Source organism: Lontra canadensis, unplaced genomic scaffold, assembly GCF_010015895.1.
Source record: "Lontra canadensis isolate GAN:19392208 unplaced genomic scaffold, GSC_riverotter_1.0 scaffold61, whole genome shotgun sequence".
NCBI lineage: Eukaryota > Metazoa > Chordata > Mammalia > Carnivora > Mustelidae > Lontra > Lontra canadensis.
Window position 1 is genome coordinate 9,328,863 of NW_022631055.1, and position 14,750 is coordinate 9,343,612.

Sequence of the window (14,750 nt, forward strand, 5' to 3'; positions counted from 1 at the left end):
AAAAGAAAAGAAATTGTGCCATTGGCGAAAACGTGAAGGGAACTAGAGTGTATTATGTTTAGAGAAATAAGTAAATCAGAGAAAAAAAACTACCATATGATCTCCCTGATATGAGGGAGAGGAGATGCAACATGGGGGGGGCTAAGGGGGTAGGAGAAGAGTAAATGAAACAAGTTGGGATTGGGAGGGAGACAAACCATAAGTGACTCTTAATCTCACAAAACAAACTGAGGGTTGCTGGGGGGAGGGGGGTTGGGAGAGGGGGGGTGGGGTTATGGACATTGGGGAGGGTATGTGCTATGGTGAGTGCTGTGAAGTGTGTAAACCTGGAGATTCACAGACCTGTACCCCTGGGGAAAAAATAAATATATGTTTATAAAAAATAAATAAATTAAAAAAAAAAGACAAGAGATGTCTACATCTACTTTTGTGTCTTTCAGGAGTGTTTTAAGGTTTTCGTCACCTTGTTTTTGCACATTTTTAAAGTTTATTTCAGGTATGGTTGATCAGTATTTGTGGATTCCATATTCGTGAATTCACCTACTCAAAATTTATTTGTAATTCCAAAATCAATAGTCAGTACATTTTGTAGACATGCATATGTTCAGAGTGGTGAAAAATGAGTCACCCAACTGCTTTGTTTCAGCTCTCCTACTCTAAAGTAGTGTTCTTTTAATTGTATATTTTAATGCCTACTTTTCCACATTTTTGTGCTTACTGTTGGGTGATCTTGCTGTTTAAAATGGTCCCCAAGTGTAGTGTCGAAGTGCTATCTGGTATTCCTAAGTGCAAGAAAAAAATATGGGCATTACACAATCTTCGTAAAGGCATTAATTACAGTGCTTTCAACTGAGAGTTCTATGTTCATACATATTTATTAAATAAGGTGTCCTTAAACAGACACACAAAAGGAGGTTATATACTGATCAGGTAGTGAAAATGATGTGATCAGAGGCCTGAAGGAACTTGACCTTGTATTTCACTAGGGGGAACAATTCAGTATTTGCTAAATTCAGTGTTACAGATGCCCTTACAGAACATAAGTACCATGAATAATGAGAATCAACTATATTTTATTTCCTTTTTTTGCAATTGTAAATGAGGTTTCCTCTACCAATATATCTTCTAAATGATCATTATTGAGTATACAAATGCTACTGATTTCTGTATGTTAAATTTCTATTCTGCCATCTCACTGAGTTCTTACATTGTTTGAATTACTGCTATCACTGATTCTCTCCAGTTTTCAGGTATGTTCTTTTATCATGTGCAAATATAATTTTACTTTTATTTTTTCAATTCTATTCCCCCAATTAATTTTACTTTCCCCCCCCTTTTCGGCCAGTTTTTCCATCTATGTGGAACTGCTCTGAGTTGGTAATAGACTAGGTCACTGATCCATAGACTCCTGGAGTTGAAAAGCACTCAGAGGAAATGTCCGTCGCTTGATGGCTTTTTTTGCGTATCACTCAAGAAGTCATCCAGTCTCTTGAACATCTGTTCCATTTCTTCTAGTAAGAGCATTTCTCTTGGGGCACCTGGGTGGCTCAGTGGGTTAAAGCCTCTGCCTTCAGCTCAGGTCATGATCCCAGGGTCCTGGGATCAAGCCCCACATCGGGCTCTCTGCTCGGCAGGGAGCCTGTCTCTTTGTCTACTTGTGATCTCTGTCTGTCAAATAAATAAACAAAATCTTTAAAAAAAAAAAGCATTTCTCTTTCAGAGAATAACTTTGTACCCATTCCACATTTCTTGTATGGCTGTCAAGCACTCCATCCTGGCCCCACTCCTGGCTTATGACCCAGGCCAAATATATGGGTGGGGGGCATAAAATCTGGATACATAACTATTATTATTTTTTGACAGACTAAACCCCATTTATTACTACTTCTGGCATATGCTAACAGTGTAGATTTATGCAGTGAAAATCAAACACACAAATCACCTGAGGCCATGAATACAGATGTATGTGCAGGAAATGCATTAATGCACCACTGCCATTACTCTATACGACCGTCTTTAAAAGAGATTTAAATAATAAAAACCAAAGCCTTATGTATACCAACGTAGTAACCATTTCTGGTACTCTTCATCATCTGTGCCATTTCTGAGTTAGTTTCACCTCATTATGGGTCTTATTTCCTTGCTTCTTTGTATGCCTGGTAATTTTTGATTGAATGCCAGACACTGTAAATTTTACTTTATTCGGTGGTCTTTTTTTTTTTATCCCCACAAATACTCTTGAGCTTTGTTTTGGGACACAGGCTAGTTGGAAACAGTTCAATTCCTTTAGGGCTTTCTTTGAAGCCTTATTATGTGTGACCAGAGAAGCACTTAGCCTCAGGCCAGTTTTGTTCTACAATTGAAGCAAAACTCTTCTGAGTACTCCACCTGAGACCGCTTGAATAAAGATACTGGTTTTCTACACTGACTGGAAGAAACAGATATTTCCAGCCGTGTGTGAGCTGTACAGATTGTTCCCTCTAACCTTTTTGAAAAGGTTTCTCCAGCCTTGATTAATTTCCTCACAGCCACGCGCTGATCAGTAGAGATGAAAGCTCAAGGGGGCTTATCTACATATATCTGCAGTTGTTTCTGTGTGTAGCTCTCTCCTTTTTAGCCCTCTATTCTGTAGAATCCAGCTGCCTTGATCTTCTCAGAATCCTAGTTTCATTTCCTCCATTCCCAGAAGGTACCAGGCTCTGCCTAAGTTCCTGCTCCCTTTGCTCCAGCATGGAAACTGACTCCGGGAAGTAAGCTGCGCACTCACAGGGCTTAGCTCACTTGTTTCTCAGAGATCACTGTATTTTATTGCCTATGTCCAGTGTTTTGTAACTGTGGTTACATACATTCTATCTAGTATTTTAACTGTCTCAAGCAGGGGTTTGGGAATGAAATCAGATTCCTCTTATTCCACACCAGCTGGAAGTAAAAATACACTGTTCTTATTGTGATTTCCCCCAGCACACTGAACTGGGCATTATTGATAAAGTAAAACACAGTGTACATACCACTCAAGATCACTGAGAATACTATGCATTGTAATGTAGTATCAACATGGTTTTCTTAGGTATATTTGTCCTGTAGTTCTTCATTCCCTGCCTCTCATTGCCTCTAAACCAGACAACAGTGATTGGTCCAAAAATAAAGTGGAGATGAAGAAGAATAGAGAAGGTCAGTACCTTCCAAATGCCTGATAGTATCTCTCTGAAGCCTGGCATATCGTCAACACTCAATTGCTTGTTAAATAATTAGAGGAATGCAGGCAGACTTACATGAGGGCTTGCATGCATGGAAACATGAATGTGACTTGATGGTTTCATCCCTACCCCACCAGTTCTCTACTGCACAGACCAAACCCAAATGAGTATTCCGAAGTTTTCCTGCCTATGAGAAACTTCTGGGTTCTGGGGGGCAACAAGCCTCCCACACACTCTCTCACACCTTATTCTGGATCATTTCCTCACTTTTCAATTACTTCCTTGCTATATTATTACTTTTACCCTGGTGATGTCTCTTTTTCTTTCATATTAGAGGTAGATTTCTCTTTTAATTTCTTTGCCATAATCCTGGTGACACCCTAGATTTCAGGTATATAAACACCATTTTTAGTTAGGTAGAAAGTTTGCTGATACTCTAAAATCTATCTTTTCCATTTGCAAAAAACATCCAATATTTTTCTCATTAATAGTCTGTATTATTATACAGCCCTGGGGCTGTTACTGACTAAAGAGAGAGAATTTGGGAGAGCTATTTAATTTTTGAAATTAATGAACCTAATTTTACTAAGAAATTAATAAAAAGAAGTGAATACGTTCATATCATTGCTAAATGTGTTCAAAGAAAACAGTAATAAATAAACAAGACAATAGTTTTGAAATGTTTCCAACATAAGAGTTTTTATTCTGGTTCTGTGCTCAATTAGAGGTACCTACAACAGACTACAAACAAAAATAATTAGGAAAGCTTCAATAAAAATGGCCAGAAATCAATAATTTTGTTTTGCAGATCTCAGACAAATTAGTAGGTCTTAATTTAAGTCTTAACATTAAGTGATAAAATACCTAATTCAGATGAGATAATCAATTTAAAATAAGACTGTAGGGTTGGACTATAACTACCTTAACTTCCGAAAAAAAAGGGCTGAAAATCTATGATGATAATCTGTCAGATTAAATTTCTGGGTATGCAGAATTTACCAAAATATTGAGTATAATGTGGTAAGGGCGGGAAAATAATACGATAAAGAATGGTTAGAAAAAGCCAGAACCAATAAGCGCAAACAGACTGGAGATCCAGGTGGAGGATAACAGGCAAGTGTATCTGTTTTACAAACAGGGTAGGAATGGGTAGAATGAAGGGCGGCCTTACCTCAGTTGAGGGGCTAATTCCACCATGATGAGTGGCTGAGGTCTGGGAAGCCCTGGAAGAATGCTGGTTCTCTTAAACATAGTTGCCACTAGACTGCTTTAAGGTTTCTCAGCAATGGTCCTCAACCCTTTGCTGCTATGGGTGGTTCTAGGAGGGAAGGGCAGGACTGCTTGAGGCGGAAGTATGGCAGGATGGCATAGCTGGCTGACTCCTAGACCCCGGGCCGAGAACCTTCTCTGAGGAGGTGGAGGTCAGCATTATTTAAGGGTGTTAGAGTTTTTGCTGTACTGGGAACTAAACTGGCCTGGAAACTGGGGAGTGATCTCAAGGGCACTATTCTTGAGAGAGGTTTTAGGGAGTTCTGGAGATAGGCGAGGTCGTCCCCCTCCCACCGTGGGCTTGGGGTATTTCTTGGGGTTGGACTCTTGGGACCTGATGCCATGAGAAGAGTCATCTGAATCCGAGGACACCATCTCCTGGAGAGGCAGCCTTTTGGCAGGTTTCTTTTTCTTCCTTCTAGGATTCTCCTGTCTTAGCTCTCGTAAATCCCCAGTGTCAATTTCTTTGAGTGGACATATTAAGAAAGTAGAGTTCTTCATTTTCACATTCTCCCTACAGAGAGAGAGAGAGAGCAGTGTTACCCTGGTCTTGTTGGCTGCTGTATCTACAGAGATGTTCAAGCCAGCCCTGTGGTGTTTCTCAGCTCTTTGTCCCGTGGCCTTCTTCCTACGGAATGGAGTTGCAGAAGTCCAATGGGCCCTGATGGTCTGGGCTGGGCTTTATTCCATGCAGTTCATTTCCACAGATCTTTGATGTCTGGGAGCCTCATGTGGTATGGAGAACCTAATGTCATTTGAACCCTGTCCTGACCGAGTCAGTGAGTGAAGCAACAATTCCTGACCAAGAAGTCCCTTGACATGCCTCAGAATTGACATGTATCCACCCCAGTATGATAAGCTTGGTCACATCATAGTCCAGTTCATTCCTGACATACTAAACTGGAGCTTTTACAGTAGAGACGCCCTTCTACACTTAGTTTTCCCTAATTACTGTACAGTGTACCATAGAAAAAAGTCCCCCAAATTAAAAAATGACAGGATTTTTAATTTAATTGACATTAGATATGACTAGGAAGTCACAGAGCCAATTTAACCATTTAGAAAATTTAGAAAATATACGTACATAATCAACTAATATTTGACAAGGGTGTCAAGAATACTCAATGGGGAAATGACAATCTTTTCAATAAACTGGAAAAACTGGAAATCCACATGCTCCTGTCTTACAACACTCACAAAAATTGACATGAAATGGACTTAGTAAGAACTGAAACCATGGGACGCCTGGGTGGCTCAGTGGGTTAAGCCTCTGCCTTCAGCTCGGGTCATGATCTCAGGGTCCTGGGATCAAGTCTTGCATTGGGCTCTCTGCTCAGTTGGGAGCTTGCTTCCCCTCTCTCTGCTTGCCCGTCTCTCTGCCTACTTGTGATCTCTCTCTCTCTCTGTCAAATAAATAAATCAAAATCTTTAAAAATAAAAATAAAAAAAAAGAACTGAAACCATAATACTCCTAGAGGATAACACAGGGGAAAAACTCCTCTACACTTGTTTTGGCAATGATTTTTTAGAAAATACCAAAAGTACAAGCAACAAAAGCAAAAACGAATGGGGCTATATCAGACTAAAAATCCTCTGCCTAGCAAAAGAAACAAACAACAAAACAAAGAGGCAACCTAAGAAATGAGAGAAAATATTTGCAAACTATGTATGAGATAATGGATTAATGGCCAAGGTATATATGGAACTCATACAACTTAATAATCCTGCAGAATAAACTCTTACTAATTACTGAAAGAAAAAACAACCCAAGTAATCCGATTAAGTAATGGAAAATAACCTGAAAAATTAAAAAAAAAGACATACAGATGGTCAAAAGATACATGAAAACATGCTCAATATCACTAATCAAAAGGGTAATGCAAATCAAAATCACAAAGAGGTATCACCTCACACCTGTTAGCATGGCTGTTGCCAAAAAGATAACAAATTACAAGTATTGCTGAGGATGTGGAGAAAAGTGAGCTCTTGCACACTGTTAACGGGAGTGTAAACTGGTACGTTCACTATGTAAAACAGTATGGAAACGCCTCAAAAATTTAAAAATGGATGGAGTGCCTGGGTGGCTCAATTGCTTGGGCATTATACATATATAATTCATAAACAATGGATTATTATTTAGCTATAAAAAAGGAAGGAAACCCTTCCATTTGTGGCAAGGACAGACCTTGAGGGTATTATATTAAGTGAAATAGGTCAGAGAAAGACAAATACTGTGTGATCTCACTTATGTGTGTCATAGAAACAGAGAATAAAATGGTGGCCACCAGGGGCTACGGGGAGAGGGTGGGGGAAATGAGATGTTGGTCAAAGGGTATTAAAAAAAAGAAAATGTATTGATCAGTTTATTTATCCAGAACTGTTTTTTTCAAAGAAGGGATCTTGGGAATCATGACTTCATTCCAGCCATTCCCTCATGGCACACCGTTTTGGGAACCTGCCTTTTTCAGGGCCTTCAGGATGAGTTAAAAACACCAGTTGCCTGGTGTTAAACCTAATTTTGTTCCCATAATCAGTATCTAAACCTTGATTACCCAGGCTTCACTCTGAATAACTTTTGACCATTGCTGCTTCAAATCCTTTTAGAAATTACAAAGAAAAAATTAAGATTTTTAGTTATATCTAAAAAGAAAATTCCATCAATCCAATCCCTCTTCAAAGGATCAAGATTCACCATATGTGACACTTTTCAAGGACTGGCTCAAAAGACTCAAGTGGTAATTGAGGGATTAAAAAATGGCCTTCATGAGGATAGCTATTATCAAGAAAAGAAAAAGCAAAACCAAAAAATAACAGATGTTAGCAAGGACACTGAGAAACTGGAACCCTTGTGCACTGTTGGTGGAAATATGAAATGGTAAAGCTCCTGTGTAGAACAGCATGGCAATTCCCCAAAATATTAAAAATTGGATTACCGTACAATCCAGCAACTCCACTTCTGTGTATGTATCCACAAGAAGGAAAGTAGGGATTCAAACAGATATGGACACTCATGTTCACTGTGTTTTTACTCATAATAGCCAAAAGATGGAAGTAACATGACTGTCTATCAATAGGTGAATGGAAAAATAAACTGGGGTACTTACATACAATAAAATATTATTCAGCCTTAAAAAGGGAGGAAATGCTTGCACACATTAGAATATGGATATACTGGGGCACCTGGGTGGCTCAGTGGGTTAAAGCCTCTGCCTTCAGCTCAGGTCATGATCTCAGGGTCCTGGGATCGAGCCCCGCATCGGGCTCTCTGCTCGGCAAGGAGCCTGCTTCCTCCTCTCTCCCTCTCTGCCTGCCTCTCTGCCTACTTGTGATCTATGTCTGTCAAATAAATAAATAAAATCTTAAAAAAAAAAAAAAGAATATGGATATACCTTGAAGACAGCATGCTAAGTGAAAGGTGTGAGTCACAAAGGACAGATACTGTATGATTCCACTTAAATGATATATAAAGACTAGTCAAAATCAGAGAGACAGAAAGTAAAATGGTGGTTTCCCAGAGCAAGGGGTGCAGAGGGAATGAGGAGTTCGTGTTCAATGGGTATAGAGTTTCAGTTTGGGATGATGACAAAATTTGGGGGCGGTTCACATGATGGTTGCACAACAATGTAAATATACTTAATGCCACTGAACTGTATACTTAAAAATGGTTAAAATGATAAGTTTTATGATAAAAAAATAAAATACAATTAAAAAAATGCCCCAAGCAACAGCAGTAACATTGGAAAAAGCATCCCAGGAGGCCATAAACAAAATTATCTTGAAACAGGAGGCCAGCACCTGTGTGGGTGTGTAAGTTTGTGAGGTTGGGTTCTCAGAGACTCATCTTAAAATCACACAGCAAGGTTGTAACCAACTCCACTCCGGAAAACCTAAAATCTTACCTACTAGGGCACCTGGGTGGCTCAGCTGATTAAGCATCCAACTCTTCACTTTGGCTTGGGTTATGATCTCAGGGTCATCAGAATAAGACCTGATTCCAGCTCCATGCTCAGTGGAGAGTCTGCTTGAGACTCCCTCCCCCTTTGCCCCTCCCCTTGCATACACACACTCTCGCTCAAATAAATAAATCTTTAAAAAATAAAAACAAGAAATAATATAAAAACCTACCTACCACATCACCATCAACTGTCCCTCACATTGTTCCTCCCTCCTGAGCAGACTAAGTTGATACATTCTATCTCCTTTTCAGAGATGTTCTTTATTTCCCATGTATCAGAACTGGTCCAGTCTACCACCTATAACCTCAGAAAGAAGAGCAACAGGAAGAAAGAATGGAAAGTAGAGAGTAAGGCACCCAAGATCAAGGCTGAAGAGAGGTTGACCTGCCTACCTGGAGGATCCAGGAAGATGACTGTGGAAAGAACCCAGGAAGAAGTGCGGGAAAGCTTAAGAAGCAACATGTGTCTAGCCTTTACATAAATCATGTACCACCTGGATAATTATATTCTAAGTAGGCAATAATGAAATAAGAGATGTCCTGGTCATGCCAAAATGCAAGTAATATATTGTTAAGCGGGGAAGTCACAAACTATGTGTGTTACACTTTCCTATTGTTATTAAGGTTGTAAACACATAAAGATAGCTAGAAACCTTTCCATCAAACTGTTAATAGTTGCCTCAGGGAAAAGAATTCCAGTAGGACTGTCACTTACTCCACGTTTAAAAAAAAATTTTAACTGTCTCAAATGATAAGGGGAAACAAAAATTTTTATTTTGAGGAAAAATAATCAACATAGCAGAAAAAACACTGTGCACACTTTTGGCATAAGAATAAAAATAGGCATGCTGTCATGATCAGGATAAAAAGCAGACTAGGATTTTGATCAGGGAAAAGCCTTTACATCAAGTAAGGAGATGCTGTTCAGCTACCCCATTTTACTCTCCAGAATGACTGATGTCATCCAAGTTCAAGATATTCCACAAGGAAATGTCCCCTTACAGGAGGGGGAAGAGGGTTAGTGTGAATCTGATGTGAGAGGTCTTATGCAATGGCCCCCCACCATGCACCCTCATTCGGCTTGGCCCAAACCCACTCTGAGGAAAGGGGAAGTTGGTCATGTTCCTGACTCTAGCCATTGGACGTTGCCCATCAGGACACTTGGACAGGCCCTAAGAAATGGTTTTCTTTTGTCTTATGCCAAAACCAAGAAAAGTTCAGTGTCCTATTAATAATTTTAGGCTACAGGTTTAAACAGTGGGATAAACAGGTCAAAATGACGTATGTGTATGTCAGAGAGTAGGGGTAAGATGAGGGAAGCCAGGCACTGTGTCTTCACTGGTTCTTCAGATGCAGCTGGCCCCACTCTGGGGAAGAAAGTGCTGAGCACCGACTCCACACTTTCCTTGGGTCAAAATCCACCTCATTTGCCTGATTAGTATCAGCTTATCAGCTTACTCTGTTCTTGCTGGTTCTCTGAGGCCTCAGCTCTTTTCCGTCCTAAGTGTCGGTCAGAAAGCTGGTCTTAGGACAGAAAGACCTGTTGTTTGAGAAAGACCACAAGGCCCCTGAGTTTTAACAATGGAAGGAGCAGAAAATGGAGAGACTGATACAAAAGGCTATTGCCATCCGAATTGTTACCACAGACCCTCAGGGCTAACAAATCTCTATGACTCTCAACGCTCTCTTATTCTCATACTGGGGCTCCAAAACACGTGTTCCTGAAAACAGGCAATGGCATTTGTCCCTCCAGAAACTATGGGACACTCACAGGCAGGGTTTGCTGCTGATCTGCTTATTTTTCAGGGCTTTGCTCCAGCCTAGGAAATGGGGCTCCTAATCTGACCAAAAAGGGATGAGAGAGCTAATGACATACCGAGGCTTAACAATTTCAGATGCACAGCTCCTTCTAAGGGAAAAATAGTCAGTGGTGACTGGGCTAGATTCTAGGAAGTGATTCATCTCATGTAATGTCAGAGCCAGCGTGGGATCTTGAGGTTTCAATCAACCACTTAATATTCCAATGTCGGGAAGATGATGTGAGACCACACTACATGGAGGACAGTGAGGAATATTAAGCAACACGGAATTATGACTTCCTTTGGGACATATTCCTAAATCCAAGTGGCTTGCTGGAAAATGATTCAACTGTTCAGAGAGAAATAATGAGAGGCTAATATTCAGGAATTGGATAAAACACATGGTCTCCCCTCCCAGAGACTCATACACAGCCATGTTCCCAAGGCCACACAGTTGCAAGCACACATCAAGAGAACACTCCCTGCCTTCAGGATCTCAGTGCCCAGCAATCTCCTTCAGATGCCCCATGATTTTTTTGGAGCAGAGAAAAGGATTAGTTCTATCTGGCTTTCCTGCTCACATTTAGAATGTTGCTAATTTTTTAAAGAACTCCAACTCCCTCAAAGGGACTCTTCTTAAGGAGGAGACTCAGAAGTAATGTGCCCAAACCTTGTTCTGTCAAGAGTGGAGGATGGATCCCAACGATGGCTGGGGCGGGGCGGGGGGAGTGGAATATCCAGCCAGTTACATGGCGCCAAGTTCAGGGATTGAGCTGTGGCCTGTTAGAAGCGCTCTGTCTGAGGAGTACCTAGTCCCCAGCCTTGACTCAACCAACCTCTCAGTGCGTAACGGAGTAATGCCTGGTAGAGCACTTCCCTTCACTGGAGAAAACCGGAAGCCAGAGCATCAAACCCTCCAGGCATGCTTTCCCTGCAACAGCCACAGCCTTCTGACAGGAACAGAATTCCAGGGGAGGAGTCAGGGAACAACTCTGCTGGGAGTTCTCTCAGGCAAAGAGGGAGGATGCCAAGTGGGGCGGAAATTCCTCCTGGTCTGCTTGCACTTTGGAATTAGGAGAAATTACATGCGTATTCTCTAAACAGAGAAAGTTATAGCCAGGTTGGGGAATATTTTCACTCAGAACAGATGTCTCTATGCTATGAAGCTCAGGGACATCACTGAAGGTAGGTAAGGCATGAGTAATCTTGTTGCTCCATCAGACACATTCTCAGAAGGCCACCTCCCTCAGCTGTGCTGCCAGGAAATGCACTCATCACGTGGCAGAGGAAAGAGAAAATCAAACCAGTGAGAGCCTCCCTTGATTTCACATTGTAAATACTGTGATCCTAAAATTCTCTCCTTTAAAACTAGTTATTTGGAATTTAGCAATATGGGTAACATATTAGATGATGGAGGACAAAAGTCCTCAAGAATCATTTAGGTGTCAAATTTTAAGCTGAAAATAAAACTAGGCATCAGCTTTGGCCATATTCAATCACTTTTTGAACCATTTACCCTCTAAATACTTCCCTTCCTGTCTTTAACCATGTGTTGCCCTCAGTTAGGAACCAGAAGAGGGGTCTGGAGGATATAGCCTGCCACGCACCACTGAAGTCTTCAAGGAAGCAGAAAAAGTGGAGGTACAGAATATGGAGAGCTGAATGTCTGGCATCCCAGTTCATGTGTGAGGCCATGTACCCGTCTGACCAACCCCAAGTGGATGGTTATAGTGGATTCAATATTTTAAAGTTAAATTAAGTCAAATGCTGTTCTGTTGGAGTTGCAATCTATAGCACATTTAAGTAGCCCCTGAAGAAAGCATCGGGATTTTTTTTAATTGTCTCATTTGGTATAATGATGTGAAGGCTTACTAAAGACAAACCAAAGGGAGGTGGTACCTTCAGAAACCTAGTGAGGAAGCCCTACTGATGAGAAGCACCTACCAGAAGGAAATCGCAGTGGAGATACAAAATAAGACTTGCACCTTCAGTCTGTGTGCTCATACCTGCCAGCTCTGATTATAGAAACAGAGACAGATGAAATTCTGAACTTAGCAGGTTGAATGTGACCTCTGCTTAAGAGAATTAAAGGCTGTCCTGGCTAGCAGAGAGGTAGCTAGAGCAAAACAACAGTGGAAGTTACCATGGGGAGAATGGAGAGACAAGGCACACTTCCGCCATGTAATGCCCAAGAAGCTAGGGTAGATAATTAGCAGCTAAGAGATTTAAATAAGTCTGGGGCAGGACTAAGATAGAAAATAATTACAGGCTTTTCAAAACACAGAAAGAATTGAATTTTAATTCTAAAATAGGATTGATCATGTTGGATTTAGTGAAAATGGCCAATACCTAGACTTTCATCTATTCACATTCCTTTAAAATGTACTGTAATTTGGATATCATTTTGAGTAGGCTTTTGAGATTAACGAAAAATGTGCTATAATTTTAAATGAACATTACACACATCTAGAAGAGAATGAAAGATGGGATTGTATATTTTCGATCATAATACCTAAGGAAAGATTCTCTGTGAAACCATGCACCTCTTAAGGAATAATGCTGGCCTCCACGAGTATTTATGTGTTCACTGGCTCATTCTTCAAATAGTCATTGGGCACATCCTATGAGCTGGGCCTTGACAATGATTTAGAAGTGGACAGAACCTGGCACCTGCTTTCAAGGACACGTGCCTAACGGCAGTGAGAAACTAAGAAAGTACATGGTCCAACACAAGGGAAAATTTCTGTAATGAAAACCTCTACAGGAGGCAGTGAGATCACCTCAGCGCACAGAATGGCTGGGGTCTTGGAACATGACATAGCAATGGTGACGCTTGAGCTCAATGTTAGTGTTCCCTGGTGGCCAAGGGCAAAGGATAACATTCAAGGGAGATATATACAGCACAGAGCCCTGAAAAAGCATGGCATGAGGAAAAGCTACAAGTAGTTTAGTATGGTTAGTGTGCAGAGGGCTTATGAGAGGTTGGTTGGGGGATGGCTAGCAGGGAAGGCCTGGGTCAGACCCACAAGAGGCTAAACTAGAATAAGAAGGGGCAAGGGAGGGCGACTGAAGGGTTTTTTTAAGTAGGGAAGGGGCTGGAGCAGATTTGCATGTGAGAAAGATTCCTCTGCTCAGCCCCTCTGTCTGGAAGAGGGCTGGGACTGTTGGCAGGAGATACCTGACCTAAGGGAGCAAGGTCCAGCAGAGCTGAGAAATATTTGCACGTTAGGATCACTATAACTTGGGAGACGCATGGGGTGTGGTGGGTAAAAGGCAAGAAAAAACCAAAGATGATGACCAAATTTCTGCATGGACAACTCTGTGACTGGTGAGGGGCAGAGAGAACGGAGTCAGGGAGGGTGGAGATGGGAGTAGGTCTGTGGGGAGCTATAATTTTAGTATTAGGTGTGCTAAATTTGAGATTTTGTACACTCAGGTGGATGGCAGAAAATAACAGGATTCCCACCATGGACTGAGTATCTGCTTTCCCCCAAACACACAATGACCATCTCCAATCCTTACACCACCCTAATCTCACTGCGAGCAAATAAGCTCCTAGATGATAAGCTACCTGCCCAAGGGTACAAACTAAGTGAGGCTGGGCTAGGATAGGAAATCAGGGCTTAGCTTCCAAGGCTCTTTCCACCATAGACCAGCCAAGTCTGCACATTACAAACCAGTGGGGGAGCTTTTATTAGCAAAGTTCATCCTAGGTCCCACTCTGAGACACTACAATTCTGATGCCAGAGTACAGGAGTGGCCTGGAGTAGAGAGGGAGGTATGAGGTCCTTAGTGTAAATGGATTCATAGAAGTAAGGGATATGGTTGAAATCAGGCAGGGAGGAAATCCAGAGGGAGGAGGAGCCATGACAGGTCTCAAAAGAAGGAGGAGGGGTGGCTGAGATAGTCAAACAGACCTCAGACAGTGTGAGCGTGTGAGGGGTCCCTAGTGGCCCCTGTGGGAACAGCTTCACACAGGGGTAAGGCGGGAAGTCAGTACCCAAGGCTCCTCAGGGAGGGAAGAGAAGGCAAGAAAGGGAAGACAACAGTCTATGGGACTGCCCACATACAGCGTGGCTGTGAAGGGAGGGAGGATGCCAGATCACACTGCTGAATCAAGGGAGCTCTATGGATTTAGGACTGGGGGTGTGTGTGCATGTGTGTGGGGGTAAATTTGGGTTTTCGCTGGGCAAAGAAATCAGGAGAGGAGCCAGGGAGATAGGAGAGAGGAGCAAGAACTGGGTAGTGGGGACAGGTTCTGGAGCTTGGTGAGCAGGTCAGCCTTGGATGAGAGAAGGTACCTTGACATCAGGGGTAAGGAGGTTTCCACAAGACTATAGTCAGGGAAAAGAAGTGGAGGAGAGAATGTCTGATGGTTTCTGTTTATGAAGTGCAAGGTGATGCCATCAGGTGAATGAAGGCTGGCACTCAAGACAACCTACAAACTCCAAGTGAAGTTGGAGGGTATTTCTAGGAAACCTTTCCCTAACCCTTGCTGAAAATCAACCTTTACTCCCAAGGTCATAGCTC

The 14,750-nt window shown here is 41.7% G+C and overlaps 1 protein-coding gene across 2 annotated transcripts in view; it reads right to left on the reverse strand.

Moving 5' to 3' along the window:
* Window positions 1–3,869: 3,869 nt before the first annotated feature.
* VWA3B (von Willebrand factor A domain containing 3B) overlaps window positions 3,870–14,750 on the reverse strand; it is a 209,078-nt gene continuing 198,197 nt past the window's right edge. For both annotated transcript variants that reach the window (XM_032877890.1, XM_032877889.1), the window contains exons 24-25: window positions 4,369–4,980; window positions 3,870–3,938 (exon numbers count right to left, since the gene is read on the reverse strand). In XM_032877890.1, coding sequence (XP_032733781.1) covers window positions 4,626–4,980 — 355 coding nt within the window. In that variant the 3' untranslated portion in view covers window positions 3,870–3,938; window positions 4,369–4,625. The remainder of the gene's footprint in view (window positions 3,939–4,368; window positions 4,981–14,750) is intronic.